At 32.4% G+C, this 14,586-nt stretch overlaps 2 protein-coding genes across 2 annotated transcripts; both read left to right on the forward strand.

Annotated features, from left to right (window-relative positions):
* LOC109333072 lies at positions 2,884 to 6,589 on the forward strand. The gene is made up of 6 exons (XM_019568330.1): positions 2,884 to 3,310; positions 3,403 to 3,479; positions 4,160 to 4,962; positions 5,180 to 5,312; positions 5,883 to 6,238; positions 6,335 to 6,589. Exons 1-6 carry the CDS (start codon positions 3,028 to 3,030, stop codon positions 6,456 to 6,458), a joined length of 1,776 nt encoding a protein of 591 aa, XP_019423875.1. The 5' UTR covers positions 2,884 to 3,027; the 3' UTR covers positions 6,459 to 6,589.
* On the forward strand, positions 9,611 to 14,046 carry LOC109333071 (probable 1-deoxy-D-xylulose-5-phosphate synthase 2, chloroplastic). Its single transcript, XM_019568329.1, has 10 exons — positions 9,611 to 9,721; positions 10,201 to 10,362; positions 10,468 to 10,632; positions 11,637 to 11,787; positions 11,895 to 12,166; positions 12,264 to 12,537; positions 12,618 to 12,925; positions 13,041 to 13,322; positions 13,407 to 13,691; positions 13,812 to 14,046. Exons 1-10 carry the CDS (start codon positions 9,632 to 9,634, stop codon positions 13,956 to 13,958), a joined length of 2,136 nt encoding a protein of 711 aa, XP_019423874.1. The 5' UTR covers positions 9,611 to 9,631; the 3' UTR covers positions 13,959 to 14,046.

Genomic DNA, 14,586 nt, shown 5'->3' on the forward strand with positions numbered 1-14,586 from the left:
AGAATAAAAATCTATTGTTTGCGTTGATGAAGAATACAAAACTATCTAATATGAGATTTTTAATTACTCCAGGAAATTATAGTAACTACTTTTTAGGATATATTACCATGGAAGGGGTGTGAATATAATGACAACATAAACAAGCTTAGGGAGAGAATGAATATTCTTCCTATCTTGTGCCCCATTTAGAAGAATTAGGCTAATCTCTCCTATACTAGACCTCTAGTGGTGGAAAGTAAAGGGAAAATTGATTCTGTAATTTTTCAAAAAATTTAATATAAAAATAAATATAAATATATTTTTAGCACATGTCAAAATCTCTACCCAATACGAGAGATTTAAACTCCATGAAGAAGAAGTTTCAATTACACAAAGTCCACCTAAAGGTTGCCAAGAAAATGTTGTTGTTTTGTTTATGCTTATTACCATTATGTATTGATCAATGTAGCCACCTATCAAGATAAATCTATACTGTTATTATTATAGATATCAATTACTTTATTAAAAAAGAATCATAAATTGACGTCAGGGGTGAGAAATTAATTTGTAATCAACAGTTTTTGCCATAATATTCTTTTGGTATAGAAACACTACTGTCATTTGATGTGAGTTTTGGTTCAACTATCAGAGATTGAGTTCGTTCGTCATATATAAATATCACCATCTTGTTTAACGTTATGGTCTGCCTTACCTTTGAAACAGGACACTTTCCATTTATAGTCTCAATTTGAGCTCATGATTCTTCAAAATCACTGCCTCAAATCAATAATTTCAAATTTTCGGTACAATAAGGGCCAAAGCCCAAACTGAAGAAGGAAATAAGGATTCAAATTTAGGAAACTCCATAGCCCCAAATTCAACTTGGGCCAAATGAACAATTGGACATGGTCGGCAAAAATTATAGCATTTTGATTTACCACATAATAATCACTTGGGACCATAGTAAAGGGTAAGAACAAGTGCATAGGAGACTTTGCTCAACACTTGATAGTTATGACAGGATAATATTTTTATTAAGATAAGAGTATGATATGATAATATCGATCCAGAGTGATTGTAGAAGCAGTATGGTGGTGACAATAGTGTTCATGTATAGAGATATTAAGGGAAACAATATTTTATCATGCTCACTATTTTTAACTCAATTTTTATACGGGCTAACAATATGGGTCAGTCCGACCCTGCTCGGTCTACTTTTGGCCCGCCAAAATATGGGCTAACCCGATTCTTATTGTTAAAATAACTAAAAATGTTAGCCTAATTTATATTTGACAAGGCTAGCAAGCTGGCAGACTAACCCGTTTTTCTCTTCAAAATACACATTTATAATTAATACAATCACAATTTCAAAAATAAATAATCATTACATATTATAAATGTCATTTAAAACAAAAAAATCACATATCAAAGTCCACCATATCACAATAATATATTGTCTTGGTTTAAAACTTATAAGTTCTAAACAAAAATCAATATAATCTTAAACTTTTAGACTTCTAGTTCACAATAAAGCTTTTAACTCCTAAGTTTTTAAACATTAGAGACTCTGTTGGAAAAAAAATGCCTCAAATTTTCTATTAGAGTAAATTAAACTGACACCCCCTAAGTTTTAATGAAATTACACAAACCACCCCTCATTTTTTTACACCTACACAAAACCCCCTAATATTTACATTTTCATTAGACTGACCACCCCTACATGAGAAATAAATGTAATCCTTTAAACAAAAAATATGATAAATGCAATTAAGTTAAACAAAATATGATATACTGTGGAGACAAGTCCAAATAATATACAAATCAATGTATCTTTATTATTTTTTGTTACAAAATACATCAACAATTCTAAAGAGATATTGTTTAAATCGCTCTTATAATAATATATCGTATAAAAACCAAAAATGATAAATAGGTATTAACTCATATATTTTTTGGACTTGTCTCCACAATATATTATGTTTTGTTTAACTAAATTGCATTTATCACATTTTTTGTTTAAAATATTACACTTATTTCACGTTCAGATGTGGTTAGTGTAATGAAAGTATAAAAATGAGGGTAATTTGTGTAGGTGTAAAAAATTGAGGGGTGATTTATGTAATTTTGCTAAAACTCAGGGAGTGTCAGTGTAATTTACTCTTTCTATTACTACCATCATGGATGTCTTTCAAATCTTTTCTTCATCATCGTCTACATTATCATTAGAACAAATAAATTATAATTACATTCTTGATCATCGGTTGATTAAATTTTCATAGGTACATTCTTGTTGATGAAATTTAATATATTTAAATGATAATTATATTCTTGACATTGGTTTCATAACAAAATGAAAATCATTAGAATAAATAATTTGATCATGGGTTGCCATGAAGAGATACAACCACGAGTGACAATACGAGCCAGCCTGACCTGACGCAACCCACCTTTGACCCGCCAAAATATGGGCTGACCCGTCACGTCCCTTATTACTAAAATGATTTAAATCCCCAGTCTAGCCTACTAAAATGACACTTCATACGCACCGAATCATCGAGCCAAACCCATATTGCTATCCCTGATAATATATTGTATAAAAAATATATCCTTAAGAAAGATAAGATATATGCTAATAAAACAACTTAACATGACCTAATAATAATAGTAGGGTTGAAAATATTATCATAACTTTTGTTAATCAAACCAAGTGAGTTTAATTTTTTTTGTTTGTATAATTGAGGATATCCTCCTGCACTAACAAATTAAGGTAAGGTGATACAGTAAAAAAAAACTAATCTCGAATATATTTATACCCTATGAAAGAAATATGATGTTAGAAATAAAACCTTTGAGCTCAAGTAAATATTTTATTAGAAGCGATTTTCTTTAAATGCACAAGAAACCAAAGACCCTATTGGTGTTTGATCTCTGAACTTTCAACGCTTACATTCCACAGCTTCACTCGCTCCCTCCTACCGAAACACTTGATTAACAAGAACTAACTGAATTGAACAGTGTAATACTCCTCCAAGTGACAGTGCAACGGTGATGAATCTGTTGGGAGAAGATGGTAAGGGTTACGAGCTAGCGATGAAGTTAGAATCATTTGGGTTATGGCGAACCTGGTTAGGTGATTCAACCTACCCTAACTTCATTCCCTTCCTCTCTTCCCCTTCCGTTTGGGACTCTTTCATCACACCCGACCCCACCAAATCTAGGGCACTCATTCAACTTCAACTTAGGGTCCGTGCCCTTCTCTTCGATAAAGCCTCCGTTTCTCTATACACCGATTCCAATAATCCCCTTTCTCCTTCATCCCTCAATCCACTCTGTGAGTTCAATTATTTCTTTCTTTCTTTCTTTCTTGAGTAAGGAATTGATTTTGAAAAATTTGATTTTTTGTATAATTGTTATTATTTGCAGATTTGCAGTTGCACGCTGATGATGTTTACTTCACACTCGAGAATGATGGGGTTCAAGGGGCTACTACTTCCTCTAAGGTTTTTCTTCTTCTTTCTATTCGTTTAGAATTTTGTTTAAATGGATTTACATACTGCACTAACTCTTGGGGTATCAACATTGTACATTACCCACACCAATCATGATTTTATGGGAAATTACACTGGTTTGCGTTGATGTTTTGTTTAATTACACCCACTATTATGATGGTTTGAAGTTTTAACACTCGCCTCTGTTAAAGCTAGATCAGTGCATTTTCAATCATTATTCATTTAGGATGGGGAAGTTTAATGATAACATAAACCTTAACAGGAGGTTGGTTTAATTTCTGAAACAATAACCAAACTTCAAGGGAGATCAATGTAATTTCCCCCCACTTTGTCTCTAAGGTTGTGGCGCCATGTATCTATCTTTGAAAATAGTTCTATACATGCGTACCTAATGATAATTAGTGTCTAACAGATGATTGGAGTTGAACGTCATTTTCTTATAATTTCTAGTTCTCCTCCAAGAAGAAAGCTGTTTTCTTTTCATTTCTGAAAGTGTTTTTATTTTCAATTATATGTTTATATTATCTAATCATTTTCATTTTGTTTCCTATTTCCAAGATTTTGTAAGGAAAATGAGGCAAAAACAATAAGATTTGTTTTCTGCATATATTTATTTACCCTTAATCCATTATTAATGCTTATACGTCCAACATGGGTGACTGATAATGCAGAATCAATCCAAAACAGCTTCTGGAGCTCGATCAAGATATGTTGATTCTGAGCTAGATAGCATGTCCCAGAGATATAGGAATGGAGAGCTTCCTGAAACGTGGTATGATCAGTTCATTGACAAGTATAAGGTGAACAAGAAGTTGATTTTGGGAGACAGAGATTCACTGCAGCGTTCACCACTAGAGATGGCTTCCTATCTTACACATACTCTTAGTCATAAGAGAAGGCGTCTACCATTTAAGGAAGATCAGCGTGCTGGCTTTGGAAATTCAGTTACAGAGCATGCATCTGCTGTGCAACAAAATGGTGGTAATTTAGTTGATGATGACTCACCCATATTTCCAGAAATTATGTATACATTCAACTGTGTACCTGAAACTGCACTTACACCGACAAACAGAGTGGAAATTAACCCTAAGCTCAAGTTATATGGAGTCCTTGATACCTTACCTCCTGTTACGAGTAGAAGTCCTGTTATGCTTGAAAGGCTTGGTATTAGGCCTGAGTATCTTAACATGGACCATGGAGGAAGCTTGAGCCGTGGAAAATTTGGACCTGAGGGAAACAAGGAATTGCTCTGCCTTGAGCAAGCATCAAAGGTGTCTCAAAAGGTAGTGGCACGTGTATTGACAGGTGTGGGATTTGAAGCTGCCATGGAAGCTCCAATTGAACTCTTTTCTGATGTGCTGAGTGATCACATCTATGACTTGGGGAAAAAACTGAAAGTACTTACTGATAGTTATAGAAAACAGTGCTCGGCCATTGAACTTCTGAAGATGTTTCTTACAACATTGGGTTTTAGGTGAGTTTAAACTAATGTTTTCTTTCTGGAAATTAACTTATCCACCCCCTCAAAAAGAATAAGTTGAATTTGCCTAGAGGTCCATATCCTTTCTGCAAGTATGTTTGAATCTTGTGCAATTCTTAGGCAACATTACCCTGATTTTTAATTTTCTTTTAAATCAAGATTTAATTTACATGCAATGGCTGTATTTTCACATTTCGTCTCCCAATTGTAGTAATTTTGCACCGCTAATGAATGTGGTTAAGGATGGATCCAAGAATAGTGCACCACAAAGTCAGCAACAAGCTCATGGAATTCAGCCACAGGTGCAGCCACAGCAACAGAGTTCCCTTCAGCTGCCTCCACAAGTACTTATATCTACTTCTATACACATTTTCGTAAATCTATTTGTTGTATTAGTGTGAAGCATGAACATGAATAAGGGTGTAGCCAATAGGCATGGAGACACAGAAAATCTATTGAAACCTCTGAAAATCCTTCAATTATTTAGGAGATATACCTGGTTCTTTTATAAAACACAATTACCATGTGCCTCATATTTAATTATGATTTTATTGCTTTGACCAGTATTGTTTATAGCATCTGTTGAAAAATGTTTTTCTTTTAAGTTGTATGTTATTTAAATAGAAATGTGTCCAGTGGGACCATGCTGTAACCCAAGGTCTGCCTTCCATGCAACCGGTCATGATTCTTGCACGAGTGTTTAGGTCCACTGCAATTCGCATGCCATCTTCAATCTCTGATGCTGCAATTTTACCTAATGTCCAACTTATATTACACAGTGCCATAATTATATTTAAGTTCATGTCATTTTGTTTTGTTTACATTGCAATTGAATTTTTTTATTAGATTCATTCTTCCCATTTGGGTGGTAACTTAATGGTTTCTATAATCTACAGTGTACGGTTGATGTGCAGGTTCAGGTACAGAGACAGATACATCCACAGATGCAACAGATTATTCAATCTCATAATCTGGCTTTTCAGCAGCAGCAACAGCAACAACAGCATTTAGAGAGAATCAGAAGGCGCCCAGCATCTACTCCCCGCCCTGCTATGGATATAGATAAGGAAAGACCGTTGGTTCAAGTCAAGCTTGAAAACCCACCAGATATTTTACCATCTGATGGTAATGCCTTCAATTCCAGACATTCTCAAATGCAGTTTAGGCAGCAGCAGCAGCAGCAGATGGCTTCAATGTCAAATTTCCATTCTCAATCTAGCACTCAGTTCAGACAGATGGGTTCCCTACAGATTCCACCAGTACACTCGCCGTAAGTTTCATCGAATTAAGAGAATGCTACTGTTAAGGGTGACCTTTTTAAGTTATAGTTTAGTATGTGATTTTTTGTTTTATTGTTTGCATCTAGGAACACGGGCGTTGTCAGAGCTCCGCCTGTGAAGGTGGAGGGCTTCTCAGAATTGATGGGTGGGGATTCCAGTGTGAAGCATGATTCAGAGGAAAATAGACTCACTTCTCCAACTAGTAAATAGCTTCTCTAGTATTTTACTCAACCTGTGTATGCATATGATGAATTTGGTGTGGTCTATGCCTAAATTTGTCACGGCCTTTTGTCTTTGATGTAGTACAACCTTTTCTTCTGTATAATTTTTATAGTATCCTACACTTAGTCCATCACAGCAAGTAGTAGCTTAAATCAAATAATAATCTATTGAATTAAAATCTCCCTTAATGTGCCAATTTCTTGTTGGGATGCTCTGTAACAGACAGTAAAATAGATCAAAATTTGTTGTTATATATATGCTTTTATGTTTGTGATTGCGTCAGTGGCATACACATCCTATTCAAAAGAATTCTACACTCTTGTACTAGTTCATCCTTCAAATCCACCTGCCACTACACAAAAGAGGATTGAAGGATCTTATGAAGTAGCAATGTCACGTCCTTTTTACCCCTTTGGTATGAGACAAATACTCACAGGGCTATTGATTTATCAAAATTTTGCTATCCAAATCATGGATGGTAACCTCCGAGTTATATTTGTTTTAGTTTTATATATACATTACTATAACTTATCATAATCTTTGTTTAACCTTTTGTATTATTTATTAAGGATGCATTATTTGAAAGATAAAATGTTTCTCGGTGTATATATTTCGCGTGTATACTTGTGGCACCAATGTGTCTAAGTTCTGAATTCGCATATCAATGTTTTGAGTAGTGTAAATTATTATAATTTACTATAAGAAATTATAGTATAGACATTTTCCTATAAGATTTTCATTAACTTATTCCTTCCTTAGTGTACCATAAACAAATGCTCAATTCATCAAGCTTCATCCATCATCACAACATAGGACACACCAACCCAGCATACTTAGCTGCATCCTCAAGGTATATTGACTAAAAGTATGAAAATATATTTTTTAAATTAGTATACTGTCAGTCAGTGCAGATATCATTTTTTCTTCTCCAAATATTACCTAACTGTGTTAGGATCCTTAATGGAGAGGCAAGTATACCTAAAACATAAGTAAAAGAATCAGACTACTCTTTACTGGAGAGACTAGTTAGAGTTTTTAATGTATATTGAAAGGTAAAAATGTAATACAGTATAAGTCTAAGGGATAAAAATGTCATTGTCTTTTAGTTTTCATGTGTATTTTTACCTCACTATCCTCTCTGGAGAGGAGTCTGACTCTGAGTAAAAAGGTAATATGATTTGACATTTTTATCCTTAAGATATAATGAAATAACATTTTTACCTTTACATGTAAGTGTAAAAATAATTACTTGTCTCTGCATTAAGGGAGAATATACTGACTCGACCTAACTTATATTTATAAGTAACTACAACACTATTTCAGTGTTTGCGCTATTTTCAGTACATTTTTAATATAGTCAATTAAAATATTTATTTGCATGATGATAAACCATGGAAGATAGAACAAGTCTATATATATATATAAAAGTTTTTTAAATTCACTTTCATCCTAGCCATTAATTTTATGGACATCTAATGATTTAGATCTATTCACTAATTCAAACCATAGAATTTCCCTAAAATTAATGATGGAGAGTAAATTTAAAATACTTACTCTTGAAGTAAGCGGATTCTTTCCCTATATATATGCATTAAAAATATAAGAATTTTTTAATCAAATATTATATTATTAGTCGTTCACGTGAATTATCTTTATTTTAGAATTTAGTTAATAGAAAAGTTTTAGGTGACATATAATATCTTGTATATATTAAGAGAGTAATATATTTGTGTGTCATAACAAAGATATATACATGATTAATGCATTATCTATTATTCGTTTGTATTACTTTTTTAAAAAGTTAACAGTGATTAAACATAAATAATAAATGATATAATAATAATGTATAAAACTCATATACTTCCGTATATTTTACGGTCATGTATTATATTACTTATAACTTTTGTTGTGTATTTATTGCACCTAAAGTCCTAAACGAGCAATATATGTATATCTATTTTTGAATTTAACTCCTATTCATACTTCAAGTTTAGTACTGAAATATGAAGATAATTTTCTTCTTCTTAATTTTAATTTTCTTTTATTGAAAATTAGTTTAAAATTACATTGTTAAAATTTATATGTGAAAGATATCACAATCTCCATCTAATATTCGACTATTAAGTATTAGAGATGATCTACATTCATCCATTTATTTACTCTCCCATTTCATGAACATGTTAAAAAGTTAAAAGGTCAAAATAAATATATATGTTTTAATATTTTATTTAATAAATAAATCATTATTTAAATATTATTTTAATTCATCTTTTATTTATTATCAAATCACAAACATGCAATTTCCAATTTTTTCCATTATCATAACCTTAATTCTGGACAAACTATTTTGATAAACTTTTATAATTTTTATGGGATAGTGAGAGTATAATTTATGGAGATGATATCTTGAAGGATATTGCTTGTCACAAATCATTTTTTAGAATTATTCTTCCAAAAATATATAATTTATCACAAAATATCTTCAAACATGATATATACATGCTCACTAAAATCAACATGCAATATTATCAATAATAATAGCATATTTCCATTGTGTATCAATAGATATTCCGTCGATGTTTAAAAACCATGCTCAATTTGATTAAAAAATAATCCATCCTAGTTCATTGAATTTATTCAAACATGGTTCAGTTTGGATTACTAGAGATGAACCCTCATCTAGTACAAGTAGTGTTGTTTTTTTTAAGGGAATTTATTTAAAGAAAATAGTAAATAATTTATGAAATAAATCAATTATTTGTATATCTTTCATCTCTCAAGTATGGGAAAGAAAAGTGCTACACAAACAATATATTACAATATTTTATTCTTTTATTTATAATGAGATGATTTTTATTCTTAAAATCAAAATCAACAACTTGTATCTTGCATAAGAATAAAAGAGATAAAAATAAAACAAATATCTATCTCCCTTAATTAATTATTACATTTATTAAAGGAAGATGTAAATAAAAGAATAAAAAGTAAAATATTATTTTAATATTACTAAAAAGAAAAAGTTTCTGCCTTCATCACACTACACTTTATAAGTATGGAGCTCCTCAGTTTACAAAAAACTACAAGAATAAGTTGCTACAGTACTTCTCAGCTCTGGTTTTTGTCTTGTCCCCTTTCATCCTTCCTCTCTCACTCATATAAACATGGCTTTCTCCAACATTTTGGTTAACACAAACCATTTTCTACTTCCATTTCACAAAACTCAAACTCCAAACCATGGTTGCTTAAAAAAGGTAGGTTAATCACATGCTCACTTCTTTTTTCCCCTTACAAAAATGTATATGATCAATGCAAGCCTAATAATTAAAATAAGCTAAAGTTTAGATGATGAGACTGGCACAAAGATGAAGTAGTGGCCACACAGCAACAAGAGATTATTAGATACTTACACATTTTTCCTACTCTTTTAATTGGCTTTCTTTTTATTATTTAATGTTTGCAAGTTAGCTTTTAGAAGAAAATAAAAGAGTCATTTTATAAGTGTATTTGATCACTTTTATATATTTTTTCTCTCTCTCCCCTCTAAAACTCAATTAAGAGACACTGACTATTTAGCAAGATACCATGTCTCCATGTGTATGTCCTCTAATTTCTTTTATGTCCCTTAATTCTTGCTTAGTTGCCTTCATAACATATCAACTTGTTTTTTCTTACTTTGAAAAGACCATGCAACAACATGGTAAAAATAATGATGTGTGATTGCATGTGTTAGTTTTGCGTGAGAGCTTCAACAAGCAGCAATGATGATGGGGAAAGGACAATTATAAGAAAGGATAAAGATGGGTGGAACATTAAGTTCTCAGGCAAGAAACCAACAACACCATTGCTGGATACAATCAATTATCCACCCCACATGAAGAATTTATCTATACAGGTTAACCATTTAAATTTGACAAAGATTTGTTGGTCTTAATTCCCATTACTTGTGTCTCCTTTCTTCCTTTTTATATTTAAAATATAATGTATATATATTTGTCAGGATCTGGAACAACTTGCTGCAGAGATAAGAGCAGATATAGTACATACAGTTTCAGACATTGGGGGACATCTTAGCTCAAGCTTGGGAGTAGTGGATTTATCAGTGGCACTGCATCATGTTTTCAAATCTCCTCAAGACAAGATTATATGGGATGTTGGACACCAGGTTACTCTCTATTTGTCTTTTAAGTTATTAGACATTACTTTATATAGTAAAAAAATAAATCCTCCAATAGAAAATAAATCTATGTATCCTTTAACAATTTTCAAGGTTTTGCAATCTCGACTCTTCTAATTTGATCTTTTATTAATTAAAGTATATTCGTTTAGGTTTAAAAATAATAATAAAACTATTATTTTTGCATTAATAGATGAAAAATAAAATGTATGTACCGATAATATAAATATTTTTTACATTGGCATTGGACTATTTACCATTTGTATTTAATTAACATTGACTCTTAAATCTTAAATATATAGATATTACGCTTAGTATCTTTCAATGAAAATATTTGTATTTAGTGGTGATTTTTATAAATTTAAAAGGGTAATTTTGTTATTATAAAATAATACCTCTTTGGTAAAAATGTTATGCTAAAACTCATCTAATCATTTTGAAGAAACCTAACCAAAAAGCACAAAAAAGTATATAAATAAAGGGGTCTTATTCTTCTTATCATGTATGATTTCACTATCTTTTCTTCCATAAATGTCACTTATTATGACAAGGATTACCTGTTATAAATGATGTCCATTTCATGTATTAAGTCAATCAGAATACTAATTTTTATCATTTTTTGTTTTTTAAAATATTCTTTTATTTACATGTCAATATGTGATTAACTTGAGACAGAAAATGAGATATGATTAAGGACAGACGATCCCCATCCCTGTATTATATTCACAGGCGGTCATATTTTCATCAATACAAACAAAATGAAATAATTTAAAATAATAAATAATATTGCTTGAGAGAATTTTGCCCTATATTCTTCTAAGAAGACAAGAGACTAGAAAGTAAAAACATGTTCACATATATTTTGTTCTCATGTTCTTTTACTCACCTTCTTCTACTCTTGTTCTATTCTCAGACTCATCATGTGATATGTGTAGCAAATATTATCCTATTGTGTTCTCTATAAGAGGATCTAAGAAACAATTATGTTGTAGGCATATCCACACAAGATTCTCACAGGTAGAAGGTCTAGGATGCACACAATTAAGAAAAGTTTAGGACTATCCGGCTTTCCTAAAAGAGATGAGAGTGTGCATGACGCGTTTGGGACAGGGCATAGTTCTACAAGTATATCTGCTGGTCTTGGTAAGTTTTCTTAAAGCACAAAATACATTTTATGAAATAAATGCAAGCATAAAAAAGTGTAAAGCAACTTTTAATACTCTTTGTTATTGGCTACAAAAAAATGGTAGGCATGGCAGTAGCAAGAGATCTATTGGGAAAGAACAACAACGTGATCTCAGTGATTGGAGATGGAGCAATGACAGCAGGGCAAGCATATGAAGCCATGAACAATGCTGGATTCCTTGATGCTAACATGATAATTATACTTAATGATAATAAGCAAGTCTCTTTGCCAACTGCTACACTTGATGGCCCTGCTACTCCAGTTGGAGCACTTAGTAGAAATCTAAGCAAAATTCAAGCAAGCACCAAATTCCGCAAACTTAGAGAAGTTGCAAAAGTAAACCACTCAAACTTTTCTTAAAAGCTAATGGTTTTAGTTCTTATGTCAAATTGCCATATAATGTAGAATTTGACTGAAATTTTACCTATAACAGACAGTCACAAAGCAAATAGGAGGACAAACACACCAAGTTGCAGCTAAGGTAGATGAATATGCAAGAGGTATGATCAGTGGTTCTGGTTCTACATTTTTTGAGGAGCTTGGCTTATACTACATTGGACCTGTGGATGGTCACAACATTGAAGATCTGGTCCAAATTTTCGAAAATGTCAAAGCAATGCCAGCCCCTGGACCAATTTTGATCCATGTTGTGACAGAGAAAGGGAAAGGATACCCCCCAGCAGAAGCAGCTGCTGATAAAATGCATGGTGAGAACACTTCATTTGTCATGTTCTAACATAACTATGAAGATTAATTCTTAAGGAGGCTAATACTCTCAACATTTCAGGTGTTGTCAAGTTTGACCCACTATCTGGCGAGCAATTTAAACAAAACTCTTCTACACTTACATACACCCAGTACTTTGTTCAATCATTGATAAAAGAAGCTGAAATAGACAACAAAATAGTAGCCATACATGCAGCAATGGGTGGTGGGACAGGTCTAAATTATTTCCAGAAAAGGTTTCCAGACCGCTGCTTTGACACCGGGATAGCTGAACAACATGCTGTAACATTTGCAGCTGGTTTAGCGGCAGAGGGTCTCAAGCCATTTTGTGCAATCTATTCATCATTCCTGCAACGTGGATATGATCAGGTGAGCCAATAGCACTACACATAAAATGGCAAAGAGCCAAACATCGATTTTATTTTTGCATGTCAACTTTAATATCAAAAGCATCTTTCATTAATTGTTTATATTGGATATAAAGGTGGTCCACGATGTAGATCTTCAGAAACTACCTGTTCGATTTGTCGTGGATAGAGCTGGTTTGATTGGTGGAGATGGAGCAACACATCATGGAGCATTTGATATTACATACATGGCTTGCTTGCCCAACATGGTAGTCATGGCTCCATCTGATGAAACTGAACTGATGCACATGGTCGCAACAGCAACAGCCATAGATGACAGACCAAGTTGCTTTAGATTTCCAAGGGGCAATGGAATTGGGTCCATTTTGCCTCTCAATAATAAAGGAATCCCGCTTGAGGTTAGTATAAGTAACTAACAGACTTTTTTTTATACAGAATACTTGCAAGATAAGTAATCAAATTGTAATTTTTTTGCTATATAGATAGGAAAGGGTAGAATTTTGATAGAAGGCAGCAAAGTTGCTATTCTGGGATATGGTTCCATGGTTCAACAATGCCTACAAGCTGCACAAATGCTCAAAACACTAGACATTTTTATAACAGTTGCTGATGCAAGGTTTTGCAAGCCTTTGGATACTGATCTCATTAAGCTATTAGCTAAGGAGCATGAATTTCTCATCACAGTGGAAGAGGGTTCTATCGGAGGTTTTGGATCACATGTTTCACATTACCTAAGCATATCATGTATCCTGGATGGACCTTTGAAGGTGAACTTATGAAAATGGTTCATAACTTCATATTTTCCATGATTTCATTTTGATTATGAGTCCTATAATAAGATGGAAACTATGATTTCATTCTAATTCTCTTTTGAACGTTTTCTACAGTGGAGAGCAATGATGCTTCCTGACAAATACATTGAGCATGGACCACCACAAGATCAGATCGAAGAGGCAGGACTTTCATCATATCATATTGCTGCAACAATCTTGTCTTTTCTTCAAAGGCCAAAAGATGCTCTTTTGTTCAAGTAAAAATAGAAATGGTTGTGAATCACCTGAGACTTGAAAGACAAATAATAATATTCCATATTGGCTTCGTAGTTGAGTACAAGTTGCTATTAGGTACTCTGGTGAAACCGTGTAAATAAATAAGAGAATCTTGCAATTAAATAAAAGACAATTATTTTAAAACAGTGTCATTTAATTTATATATTTTATTTCACCTTAGTAAGATTAAAGTTTGGTTGTTATCGATATGGAAGAGATGAAAGTCAAAGAATTAACCATGATGGTTAACCTTGTACTCTTTACTTAATACTAATCAATGATGTCAGTTTGAACTAGGACAAATTCAAGTGAAGTTAGAAGATCCATTAAAGAGGGAAAACGCTTCCTACATCTATTTTTGCTGTTCACAAAACTCTAACTTCCTGAAAATAGTTTCTTTATTTCTAGGATAAGATTGTATATATCTAACATTCTCAGACCGTATTAAATACATACATAATTTAATAGGTCAATATTTTATCTCTATACATTGTTTAATGGGAACCAAACTTCTTATTAATCAAACCAACAAACATTTCAGTCTAATAGCATCATTTTAATACTAAGTTCCCTGATTATAGGCAGAAGCACAAATGGCTGCCACCTAATTTTA

This window comes from Lupinus angustifolius, chromosome LG18, assembly GCF_001865875.1.
Source record: "Lupinus angustifolius cultivar Tanjil chromosome LG18, LupAngTanjil_v1.0, whole genome shotgun sequence".
NCBI lineage: Eukaryota > Viridiplantae > Streptophyta > Magnoliopsida > Fabales > Fabaceae > Lupinus > Lupinus angustifolius.

Coding starts and splice junctions, on each gene's coding strand:
- LOC109333072 (XM_019568330.1), top strand. CDS start 3,028: ATGAATCTGTTGGGAGAAGATGGTAAGGGTTACGAGCTAGCGATGAAG. Junction 3,480..4,159: donor GGGCTACTACTTCCTCTAAG/GTTTTTCTTCTT, acceptor CTGATAATGCAG/AATCAATCCAAAACAGCTTC. Junction 5,313..5,882: donor CCCTTCAGCTGCCTCCACAA/GTACTTATATCT, acceptor GTTGATGTGCAG/GTTCAGGTACAGAGACAGAT.
- LOC109333071 (XM_019568329.1), top strand. CDS start 9,632: ATGGCTTTCTCCAACATTTTGGTTAACACAAACCATTTTCTACTTCCA. Junction 10,363..10,467: donor TGAAGAATTTATCTATACAG/GTTAACCATTTA, acceptor TATATTTGTCAG/GATCTGGAACAACTTGCTGC. Junction 13,323..13,406: donor ATAAAGGAATCCCGCTTGAG/GTTAGTATAAGT, acceptor TTTGCTATATAG/ATAGGAAAGGGTAGAATTTT.